This window comes from Ctenopharyngodon idella, chromosome 19 (assembly GCF_019924925.1).
Source record: "Ctenopharyngodon idella isolate HZGC_01 chromosome 19, HZGC01, whole genome shotgun sequence".
Taxonomy (NCBI): Eukaryota; Metazoa; Chordata; class Actinopteri; order Cypriniformes; family Xenocyprididae; genus Ctenopharyngodon; species Ctenopharyngodon idella.
Genome location: NC_067238.1, coordinates 19,195,779 through 19,209,039, shown reverse-complemented (window position 1 = coordinate 19,209,039; position 13,261 = coordinate 19,195,779). Strand labels below are relative to the sequence as shown.

Below are 13,261 nucleotides of genomic sequence, written 5' to 3'. Positions count from 1 at the left end.
TTGATATTAATTTATATTATATACAAAAATAAATCCAAAATCATTGGTTCATTGGTTTTCATTGGTAATGAAAAAAATATATAAAACCATCAGTCTATTTTATCATAAAACAAACACAACAACAAGATTAAGAAAATATTAGGGCTTTTAATGTTTTAATGTTCTTCATCAAACAATATACATTGTTTTACAGTGCATTTTTGCTCATTTAGCTCGTTTAATTCATGTGTTTATATAATATTTATATGATAAGCACAGGTAGGCTACATCACTTCTCAACCATTTTATCAAAAATAAACATAGGAGAAATCTAAACAAAATTGATCATTTTATCAGTCACTTTGGCATATTTTGTACTGTAACATTTTAACAGGAAAATGTGTTCTGTGTGAACGGCCCCTTAAATGTGGTCATATTGTGAAAAACGGGACTTTTGAAATAAAAGAGTTAATGATTGTGTTATAACCACGAGCTCATGTTAATTTATGTGTTTATATGTTCAACAGGTCAATACATTTTTACCAAATTATACACAGGAGATATCTAAAAAAAAAGAAAACATTTTATGAATCACTTTGGCATATTTTACAAATAAAGTTAAAAGTGAACAGACATTTCTATGCTTGTACAACGTGTTCAAGCCAAAGACACTGGCTTCATCAGACATTATCGGATATTGTTGGATATTATCAGACGTTATTGGATATTATCAGACATTATTGGATCTTGTCGGACATTATCAGACATTATGGGATATTATCAGACATTATTGGATATTGTCGGATATTATCAGATATTATCAGACATTATCAGACATTATTGGATATTATCAGATATTGTCGGATATCATCGGATATTGTTGGATATTATCAGACGTTATTGGATATTATCAGACATTACTGGATATTGTCGGACATTATCAGACATTATTGGATATTGTCGGATATTATTGGACATTATCAGACATTAATCGGATATTGTCGGATATTATCAGACATTATCGGACATTATCAGATATTGTCGGATATTATCAGACATTGTTGGATATTATCAGACATTATCGGATATTATCAGATATTGTCGGATATTATCAGACATTATCGGACATTATCAGATATTGTCGGATATTATTATTAGACATTAGACAATATAGGACATTATCGGATATTATCAGGCATTATCAGACATTATCGGATATTGTTGGAAATTATCAGATATATCCCATATCATATATTATCAGGCATTATCAGACATTATCGGATATTGTTGGAAATTATCAGACATTATTGTATATTGTTGGATATTATCAGACGTTATTGGATATTATCAGACATTACTGGATATTGTCGGACATTATCAGACATTATTGGATATTGTCGGATATTATTGGACATTATCAGACATTATCAGACATTAATCGGATATTGTCGGATATTATCAGACATTATCGGACATTATCAGATATTGTCGGATATTATCAGACATTGTTGGATATTATCAGACATTAGACAATATTGGACATTGTCGGATATTATCAGGCATTATCAGACATTATCGGATATTGTTGGAAATTATCAGACATTATTGTATATTGTCGGATATTATCAGATATATCCCATATCGTATATTATCGGACATTATCAGACGAAACAGACATGTATCCACAGTGAATCCTAATGAACGTCTTGTCTTTATTCCTCTGGTGAACCCAGTCTCTCTAATTTGGCACTGAAGCGTTTCTTGCTGGTGTCTAAGACAGCAATGCCGCTCTTCTGGAAGTCATAGCCCAGCCGCTTCAGATGGTGCAGCCGCTGCCTGATGCTGGCGAGACTGAAGTCCAGGACCTTGGGCTTCTGCACGATCTGCTGTGGGTGGATCCCGGCCTCGATCAGGCAGTCCACTTTCTCGTTCAGCCGCTCCGAAGAGATGAACAACACCAGCGAGTAATTCAGGATCATGGCTTTGAAGTCGTCGGCGCCGCAGCCCAGAGTGCAAAGCTTCCGGCGCAGGCTCTCGGAGTTCTTCTTCAGGCTCTCGTGCGACAGGTCCAGGATCTGAGCACCGTGGCTCTGGAACAAAGCCAGCGCCTCGGAGTTACTCAAACTCAAGGAGCTCATCAAGAAGTCCACGTTGGTGCGGATACGGTTGGTGCTGCGGATGAAGATGTAAAGGTTCCTGGAGATGATGGTTCTGGCGAAGAGCTTGGGGTCATTTCCGCACAGGCTCACGCAGATGCTCTGCAGGAGCTCCACCATGTTTCGGTTCAGCTCCACGCTGTTAGAGAAGGTCCGCGGCGCAGTGGTGAGCAGCCGGTGCAGATCCTTAGTCGTGATTCCCAGCGACATCAAGAACGAGATGTTCTCCTGCAGGTTTTTGTTGTCACTGGAGCGGAAGAAGGACTCGGGTGAACGTGAGAGGATCCCCACCACCTCGTGGTCACTCCTGAAGACGTTCCTCCACAGCGTCCAGCGCTCCTCCAGGTGCTCGCAGGAGCGGGTGATGGACCGCGGGAAGCGGGAGATGATGCTGGCGATGGTCTCAGGATCGGCACCTTTGCTCTTCAGGAAGAGGGCGAGACCTTGTTCATTGGTGAGCTGCTTTCTCAGGACGCCCGGCTGCCGTCGACGGGCCGACGCCAGGTCCACTCCCATGCTGGAGAGGTTCTCCAGGAGAGATTCGTTCTCTAAGTGCACCAGAGGAAAGGTCGAGTTTTATCTGTTTGGAGCTGCAGAAGCGAGACGCCACAGGAAGTGGTGCACATCTCCTGACGGGCCACAGGAACAAGAGGAACCGCCTCTGAGCCATCATTCACCACATCTGTTGATAAGAAAAGATATCAGTTTACTGTTGGAGTTCACTGGAAGTTTTGTTCAAGCTGCACGATTAAGTGTTAAAAGATGGCTATCTCGATTCAAACACCTATGCGATCTTATTCCTAAATGACAATGATTCTGTTAAACCCTCGACAAGTATGATCAATCAAGAGATTCGTTAAAAAAATGCTGATTCATCCAATAATGAAACGAATGAGTGAGTCATTGAATCATTCAAGTGATTGATTCAAAAAACACTGATTCATCCAGTAATGAAACAAGTATTTATGAGTAAGTCATTGAATCATTCAAAAAATACTGATGAAACAAATGAAGACTTTATGAGTGAGTCATTGAATCATTCAAGAGATTCGTTCGTTTGAGCGCAAAAACAAAACAAAAATAATGACTTTATTCAACAATCTTTTCTCTGTCATTCTCATATGTTGTTTAAGTCCAGCGCTTCCAGGTTCTACGTCAAAACGCTGACTCATTATTGGCCGGCTCCCGCGTCAGCATCACATGCATGCGTCGTGCTGATCACGTGATCAGCTTTGGCCAATACTGAGCCGGCGTTCAGACATAAACACGGAAGCCTTCACTGTGCTTACCGCGTCACCTGCGTAAGATAATGACGGAAAGAGAAGAGATTGTTGAATAAAGTCGTTATTTTACTCCTAAAATCATGATGAAAATTACTGTAATAATGTAGAATCTTATCTAATAATTACATATATCTCAGATTATATACGCATCAAGAGCATTAAATTAATCAAAGCCACAGTAGTGACAGTAAATGCAAATATTAATAGCAATAAACTTTATGTATACATTATCTAAATCTGTTTTCAAAGCGCTTTCACAGATAATCAATCAAATGACTCGCTGAAAAACAGAAAAACATTATGAGGAGCTAAATGAGATCCATTTGATCAGAGTTGATAAGTAGACATTCATCTGCTAGATTAAAAACTCTCAACACGAATCTACTTATATATACATAAAGGTTTCTAATTTGAACATCATAATTCATGAACACAGTTCACTGCCACCGTGTGTTTTTAACTGTAAGCTGAGAAGTAAACATCAGATTGATTACGACCTACCACATCATCTCAACATGTGAACGCCTCCGCCGGTCTGTCGTGTTTCCTCGAGCGGGTCTGTGTGTGTTCAGACCGTGTCGCAGCGCCGCCTGCTGTTCGGGAGTAATAGCAACAGCACTGAACGCCACACGACGGCGCTGAAATATCATTTTTCAGCCTCGCCAATACATTATAATAACGTTCATTAATCATGTTACCTTCTATTATGCTTAACACAGCAATTATCTCTCTATCTATCATTATTTATTCACTTACTGACTGACACTGGGTCAATACTGATGATCTGACTTCAGTTAATTTACTGTGTTAAAGTGAGAGATGAGGCTGAATGCACGGAATAGCTGCAGTTTCACTTATGCATCATGGGCTCATATTGAGTGTTTTCAACACAGTGAGCCTCGTTCTCCGTGCTCCTGGTTTCCCGGCTGAGGATGCCAGATGTCTGGATCACTTGAGAAGGGTCGGGATCACTCGAGCCTCGCTCTCCGTCTGTGCCTGATGAGCCCGACTCATGCATCATTCATACAGGCCCTGATCCCTTTCATTATTGAGAAGAGCCTCGCTGTGAGGGATATACTGCAGTGATACTGTAATTGAATTTGATCAATTAGGACAAACTCTTTTATTCAGTTCACATATCAAATTCAAGCAACATGTTTTATTTCTCCTCATGAATTTTCAGGATAAACACCTGAGAGTTTTTATTTCAAGGAAACATAACTTAATTACCGGTCCTGTCATCTGGTTATGAATTCAGGCATGATCCTCAGACGTGCTTGTGAAATCATTCAGAAACTCTCATCAGATTAATGTTTTCTCTCACGCTGTAATATTCAGCAACACCATCCATAATCAATAACATATGGATTTATCATGCTGGGACAGACAAGACCAGCTCAAACAACAGACAAATATTCTCTCTATATGATTCATGTAACATGTATACAACTATAGAATATAAAGGTGAACTTATTTGATGGCCATTTGAATGCTACTTAAGTAATACATTATCAAGTTAATAAAAATGACCGTAAATAAATAAATAATCGCTTATTGGTTGCATCCGTCCGTATTGGTTGAAATTTTTTTAAAGTCACCATTAAATCAAAACAGCCATTTCATATTCTTATATTAATATTGCAGTGATTATCATATTTGATTTATCGGAGCACATCATTATTGTTTTAAATTCATGTTCTTGTAATCTTGAATCAGAATATCTTCTCCTCCCTCATCTCTTCTCTTCTTTGATGATGAGGGCGGGGCAACCTGTCACTCACATAAGATCCACCAATAGCAAACCACAACCATCCAATCAATTCCTCACAGACAAAATCAAGCCCCGCCCTACATTTGTTCTTGTTTGAGAAGCGTTTCACTCAGATATACGACACAATTGAGAAGAAAAGGCACACTACTTCCCTTTCATGAGGACTTTAAAGGATTAATTCACTCCAGAACTAAAATTTCCTGATAATTTACTCTCCTCCATGTCATCCAAGATGTTCATGTCTTTCTTTCTTCAGTCGAAAAGAAATTAAGGAAAACATTCCAGGATTTTTCTCCATATAGTGGACTTCACTGGGGTTCAACGGGTTGAAGGTCCAAATGTCAGTTTCAGTGCAGCTTCAAAGAGCTCTACATGATCCCAGACGAGGAATAAGAGTCTTATCTAGAGAAACCATCGGCCATTTTCTAAAAAAAATAAACATTATATACTTTTTAACCACAAATGCTCGTCTTGCACTGCTCTGTGATGCTCCACGCATTACGTAATCATGTTGGAAAGGTCACGCGTGACGTAGGTGGAAGTACCGATCCAGTGTTTACAAAGTGAACGTACAAAGACTTTCAAACGGCCTTTACAAAAAAAGGTAAAACAACAATGTCGGACGATTTTGAAGTTGGAGGAGAAAATGAGATGGAGTTTTTCGCTCTACCGCGGTACTTCCACCTACGTCACGTGTGACCTTTCCAACGTGATTACGTAATGCGTGGAGCATCTCAGAGCAGTGCAAGATGAGCATTTGTGGTTAAAAAGTATATAATTTTTATTTTCTTTAGAAAATGTCCGATGGTTTCTCTAGATAAGACTCTTATTCCTCGTCTGGGATCATGTAGAGCTCTTTGAAGCTGCACTGAAACTGACATTTGGACCTTCAACCCGTTGAACCCCAGTGAAGTCCACTATATGGAGAAAAATCCTGGAATGTTTTCCTTAATTTCTTTTCGACTGAAGAAAGAAAGACACGAACATCTTAGATGACATGGAGGTGAGTAAATTATCAGGACATTTTAATTCTGAAGTGAACTAATCCTTTAACTTGAATGGCAAATGGATTAAGTTTAAAAGTTGCATTTAAAATTATAATTTATTGTTACATTTGAAATGTAGTGAGTTAGTTTGCAGTCCTGTGTGAGTGTCTGAACCTGATCCTGTTCTGCCCTCACATGAATAATTCACAGGCCAGGCGTTCAGTGTTTCTGGATCTCTGAGCGTCACAACTGAACATCAGAGTTCACCTGAAGCTCACTTTGGCAGCGTAAAGTAAAGGATGTCCAAGAGACGATGGGTGGAATTCAAGATCTGCCAAACCATCAGCTGTTCAGCTCCCGTCGGCCGCAAGAATAGACCATCATCCCCTGCTGCTGCTGCAGGTACGACAGCAAACATTCACTGTCACATGAGCAGAACGTGTGTGAGAGGTGTGTTTGAAATGACTGTCATTTTAGATACAGATCAACAGGTGATTTCTCTTTTTAAATGGCTAACAAATCTCTTGCTGTCTTTAGTAATTACATAAGATATGTGCAGTAAGGGTTAAATGAATGTAATCTGGACCATTTTTACAGTAAAATCAATCCTAATATACCTGAAATCACACTGAAACAATACTATACAGGGCCTATATGTGCAAAATGCAATTCATTATGTATAAAAATACAGTAGTAGCCAAAAGTAATATCCAGTCTAGGAAAATTTACGCCTTCAAATATTATTAAAAATGCGTTAAAGATTTTTTTTATGATTTTTTGATCGTTTTATTTGTGATAATAATGCTATGAAACATGCCAAATTGTGCAACAATTTTTGTCAGGCTGTCACAGACATTATGAACAAAAGAGAAACAATTATGATTATGTTGTATTCAAAGTATGCTTTTTTCCTGTCAGCTTTTTGTTTTTCTATACATTAAATCTGTATTTTGCCTTTTTTTGCCAAATAATTTTGTCAGATAAATACCATAACCAAGTTTAATGTTTTGTTATTCCCTAATATTTAAAATATTTAAATAATATAAAATATTTTCATCATATTTTGATGATTTAATCGAACATGCAGCCCAAACAAATCACTTTTGGCCATTACTGTAGGTACAGCGCTACAAGAGCATAAAAAATGCTGATAGGCCTAATATACAATGTAATTATTAATTATTTACATTTGCACGATGCACACAACTGACATTATTTGTACAGCAATATTTGCAGTGTCAGGCTTTACAGCAGCGTGTGCGCGCACGGTGACGTCACCGCGCCGAGAGTCTCGTGTGTTTACGTGGAGAAACATGGCGGCGACTGTGACAGCAAAGCCCGAATAAAACACAGCGAAAATCCAAAGGGTTTGCCGTCCGAGCCGAAGCGGACACACGTGTCAGCGGACCGCATCTAGCGTTAGGCGTGTGTGTGTGCGTGTGGCACTTTTGTGACGCGCGTGTGTCCGTGTTTAAGCCGCAGGAACCGCAGAGATGATGGAAGACGAGGAGCGACAGAGGAAACTACAGGCCGGCAAAGCCAAGGTAAGATTTACCTCATATTTACTTCATGTGTACCTGTCTGCTGTCGTTAACCTCAGATTATAATTCTCCCCTGAGATTTACCTAAACTTTACCTCATTGTTGTAGTTTTTCTCAAAATTTAACACCCATATCTGACTGAGCATCAGCCAACAGCTGTCATGTACCTCACTGACATCTGTGATTTAACTCAAATTACCTCATATTTACCTCTGTTTTACCCCACTGCTGTCAGTTACCTCAGAAAACAACTGACACTTGTGATTTAACACCCATTTACCTCGTATTTACCTTTATTGTACCCTACTGCTGTCAATTTTACCTCAGAAAACAACTGACACTTGTGATTTAACACCCATTTACCTCATATTTACCTCTATTTTACCACACTGCTGTCATTTTTACCTCAGAAAACAACTGATACTTGTGGTTTAACACCCATTTACCTCGTATTTACCTTTATTGTACCCTACTGCTGTCAATTTTACCTCAGAAAACAACTGACACTTGTGGTTTAACACCCATTTACCTCGTATTTATCTCTATTTTACCACACTGTTGTCATTTTTACCTCAGAAAATAGCTGACACTTGTGATTTAACACCTATTTACCTCGTATTTACCTCTATTGTACCCTACTGCTGTCAATTGTTCCTCAGAAAACAACTGACACTTGTGATTTAACACCCATTTACCTCGTATTTACCTCTATTTTACCACACTGCTGTCATTTTTACCTCAGAAAACAACTGACACTTGTGGTTTAACACCCATTTACCTCGTATTGATCTCTATTTTACCACACTGCTGTCATTTTTACCTCAGAAAATAGCTGACACTTGTGATTTAACACCTATTTACCTCGTATTTACCTCTATTGTACCCTACTGCTGTCAATTGTTCCTCAGAAAACAACTGACACTTGTGGTTTAACACCCATTTACCTCGTATTGATCTCTATTTTACCACACTGCTGTCATTTTTACCTCAGAAAACAACTGATACTTGTGGTTTAACACCCATTTACCTCGTATTTACCTTTATTGTACCCTACTGCTGTCATTTTTACCTCAGAAAATAGCTGACACTTGTGATTTAACACCTATTTACCTCGTATTTACCTTTATTGTACCCTACTGCTGTCATTTTTACCTCAGAAAACAACTGACACTTGTGGTTTAACACCTATTTACCTCATATTTACTTCTATTTTACCACACTGCTGTTATTTACCTCAGAAAATTACTGATATCTGATATCCCATTTACCTTCTATTTACCTCTATTTTACCTGTTGTTTACCTCAGAATATATTTCTCGCCTGACATTTACCTAAACTTTACTTCTGCTGTAGTTTACCTCAGAATTTAACAACCATTCAGCCAACATCTGTCATTTACCTCACATTTACCTTGTATTTATCTCACTGCTGTGATTTACCTCAGAAGACAACTGACACTTGTGATTTAACTCAATTTGCCTCATATTTACCTCTATTTTACCTTACTGCTGTCATAAAAAACTGACATATTTAAGTTAAACCACACTTTTACCTCACTGCTTTCATTTACCTCAGAATAGCTAATTTCTGAGATTTACCTCAGATTTATATATTTACCCTAAATTCACTTCAGTGCTGTCAATAACCTTTAGGATGTCATTTATCTGAGGTTTAACTTAATATTAAGTCCCTTTCATCTGACATTTTCCTCACAGCTGTCATTTACCTCCCTATAAATCATACTTCACATTTACTGTGAGTGTAATGCTGCCTTCACATGCTATCAGAAATTTCCTACTTTTTCCAGTCGTTCTCTCCTCTGCCATGTTTGTCATGTTTCCGATATCATGTGAAGGCATGATGACTCTTAATGAGTTTTTGTGTTGTTCGTTTTTGACTGTTTTATGAGCTTTATCATGCAGTGAGCTATGATGAAAACACCTGATGTATGAACAGGTAAAGTTGTGTCACTGAAGACTGTTCTCTGCTGAACATGTGGATGGTCTTGTGAGACTGGATTTTCTAGCGATTGCTCAACAGGCTCTCTCCATGCCTGACATTGCACAGAGCTCTCAACAGACTTCAGGTCACTATAACCTGCTGGAGCGTGTCGTGACCGAGCACAGAGCCCTTGACATATGATTAAACTACGTCTGCATTCATCTGGATACATTTGAAAATGCCGTTTACATTTCAAAACGCTCTCCGGATAAAGATTCTGAGATGTTACAGTGAGACCAGACATAATAATGTTCTCACGCTTTTTGATCATTTTTTTTTTAGTAAAATATCTGTTTTGACTCAGTTTTAATGGTTGAATTAAATTTTAGCAATTAAAGGTGCAGTAAGCAATTTCTGAGAAACGCTGTGGATATTTGAAATCACCAAAACAAACACACCCCTATCTTGATAGCTCCGCCCCCAAAATCACATAAGGCTTGTTCGACTTGATGCAGAGACCGATCGGCGGCTGACTTGAAGCAGTGCATGCCGGTAAGAAATATTGTCCGACTTGAGACAGCGCCGACGCCATGTGACTGTGGCGTATGGCTTCAAAGTACCGCAAGAGTGATTCGAGATCAGCCGCCTGAGTCAGCCAGCGCAGTTTCTCAAAAGGAGCTGCACGAGCTCTGATGACGACACAGCTGTTCCACGATTGGCCGGATTCACCGCATGACAACGATCACGTGTGTTTCATGTTTATTGTCATGCCTTCAGTACCACTAATGCTCACAAATATGTATTTTTATAACAGTTAAAGCTCTTTTCATGTAGTCGTGATGTTATATTGTGTCATGTTTATCAAAATAAAACTGATAAAAAACTAAGACCCCACTACATTGGTATTTAAATAATATATGCTTATTTTGAACTTTATTCTTGTAAAAACAGACGCTGTAAGCAGTACATCAAGTATTGAATGAAAATGTCTCTGAAACATCAGTGTATTAGTCAAATATTGCATTTATTTCACTTCAGCTGTGATAAAGTATGCAAACGCAGCGCGAGCGGAAAGTGTCCGACTTCACGTCTCCGTTTTCAGCTCCTCCTCGCTTGCACGCGGATACTCTCGCCGATCGGTTGCATCCAGCCGCAGCCGATGTCGAACACACCTAAAGATGCTCTGCAACACAGGCACCTCCCCCATCATGAGTGTATACGCCCCTTTCTGCTGATTGGCTACAAGTGTGTTTTGGTGCTCGGTCCGATCCGCTTTCAACAGTGTTTCTCAGAAGTCACTTACTGCACCTTTAAAAAGCATGTCTAATTAATTGAAATCATAAATAAGATTGCCTTTTTTTTCCGGGAATCATAAGGCCCTAGGTATAAACATAGGCTAGAAATCAATGGGTACAATATTCGTCACATGACTAAACATGCGTCATCGTTTTCAAATACCTGTTTTCACTCACTGCAACGCAAAAATTATATTTTCAAATTTATGCACTTCAGAGAGCATCTTCAAAAATCAACAGGAACATTGCGGAAGTAAATTGCATTATATCTGTGATTTACTACCTTGCTTTTTAGGCGTCGCGTCAGTGTATATTGATAAACCCTAATGATCTAGCACTAGTCTGGCCTCACATTCTTGTTTCTTAACACGCTGGCCTCTTCAGGGTGTGATAACAGAGACATGTTATCTTAAAAATAGAGCTGATTCCTCTCTGCCCGAGTCTAAAAATACCCCGAGTCTGAAGGAGCGGCGAGATTGTGACCTCTCAGTGCTGGGGTGCTCAATATGAAGTGAACATATGTGAACGAGGTCACTTGTGTCGACCTCTAGAGACCCGTCTGTCTAATTCCTGCTGACATGTTTACTTGATGTCCTGTAGAGCGCAAACAGACGGCTGTCTCACAGATCTCATCCAGATCTACCTGTATATCTTACACCTGAGTTAATTTGAGCTAGAATTCTTGAATCAAACTAAATGTCATCTTGACATCCAGCTTTCTTTTCTCACACTTTCTCAGGTGAATGTTGATGCTTTAACTAGTCGATTAGTACAGCAAACCCCCCCGCACAACATTCACATTTACTTTGTAAATGTCAGGAGCCGCTGAATAAAGACATTTGTGATGGAAAGAGATGATTCAGAATGATTCATAATTTCTTTTGTAAACATCGTGAATGCGAACAAAAGCAGAAAAACTTGTTTCTTAAAATTGTGCTGCTTTGGAGCAGAAATAAATCATTGCAGACAGATTGTGTGTTTATCCAGTAAAATATTAAAGCTTTTCTGTCTGTAATAGCGGTTTGCACATCTTAAACACCTAGTTTGATGAGTTGTCTGTGATTGCTCAGTCACATTCTCATTATCTTGACATGCATTCAGTTCAATAGACTTGTCTTTTTTTTTTTTTTGTCAGTATTGCAGAAGAAAGGACAACAGAAGTATAATAACACATCATTTGTATTCGTGTACTACAGCAGGGCCCTATAAAATCTGTTTTATTTTTTCCTGAATTCTGTTTTATATGTTTTTTAAAATTCCATTTTTTCCTGTTTAAATTTTTTTCTGGAATTTTTTTTTTTTCCCTGTTTTAACTTTTTTGAACTCCATTTTAGAGTTTTTAACATTTTAAAATATCCATTTTAACATTCTAATATTTTTTTGGTTTAATAAATTAAATTTTAGTAATCAAAAAGAATGTCTAATTAATTGAAATCATTAAACTTATACAATTTAAAAACAATTTATTAAAAGTTTAACATTCCGTTTATTTTTTTTTTTTTACCAAATTCTGTTTTCTGTATTTCATTTTAATGGTTTAATTAAATTTATTTTAAATGTAATAATCAAAAAGCATGTCTAATTGAATTCATAAAAACAACAAAATGTATTAATTAAATAAAAATCATTTCTATGAATGTTTTGTTTTTGTTTTTTCAAAAATTGTGTTGTGTATTTTAATTTTTCTGGCAATCAAATGAAGGCATAAAATATTAATTTAATTTATCTTTTAATCATATGACATTAATTAAACTTTTTTGTCAAACTAAGTGCTGCACAACAGTTAAAATTAAAACATGGACGTAGAAGAAAAATTGTGATTATGCCTTAAAAATAAAGTTTTAATAATAATTTATTTTACTTTGAGACATAGCTAAATTCTACTGTACAACAAAAATATATTTCTGTCACAATTTCTTCAAGTTAAAAACAAAAATATATTTCTGTCACAATTTCTTCAAGTTAAACCGAACTTTTATTTTGACGGGTTGCAGTGAAGACCTTTGAGTTTTTGCATGTTTATGATATGACAATAGTTCTTCTCAAATGAAACGGTAAAATGCTGATGAAGTGATTCTGGAGATGAAGTTCATGCATTCATGTCCTCATATAGTGAGACGGCAGAGGCTGAAAAACACAGAGAGCGTCACACGTGCTTCTGTGTGTGTGCGCGGGAAATTAAACCGTGCATCTGCGCCACAGTAAATTGCATTTTATTATTGGATTCTGCGTTTTCTGCATCACAGAAATCATAGGGCCCTACTGTACTCAAGCAGTAAATCTTTGCACAAGCAACGCAAGGTCCTGGG

The 13,261-nt window shown here is 37.8% G+C and overlaps 2 protein-coding genes across 9 annotated transcripts in view; one reads left to right on the top strand and one right to left on the bottom strand.

Annotated features, from left to right (window-relative positions):
* Positions 1-127: 127 nt before the first annotated feature.
* On the bottom strand, positions 128-2,708 carry LOC127501482 (transcription termination factor 1a, mitochondrial; the record flags this gene model as incomplete). Its single annotated transcript, XM_051873470.1, has 1 exon — positions 128-2,708. A coding segment is annotated over one exon (1,017 nt), but the record flags the coding sequence as incomplete, so codon positions are not given.
* A 4,745-nt stretch (positions 2,709-7,453) lies between these two features.
* Positions 7,454-13,261, top strand: part of akap9 (A kinase (PRKA) anchor protein 9) — an 81,699-nt gene continuing 75,891 nt past the window's right edge. For all 8 annotated transcript variants that reach the window (XM_051871892.1, XM_051871887.1, XM_051871891.1 and 5 more), the window contains exon 1: positions 7,454-7,719. In XM_051871892.1, the coding sequence (XP_051727852.1) occupies positions 7,669-7,719 (51 nt within the window). In that variant the 5' untranslated portion in view covers positions 7,454-7,668. The remainder of the gene's footprint in view (positions 7,720-13,261) is intronic.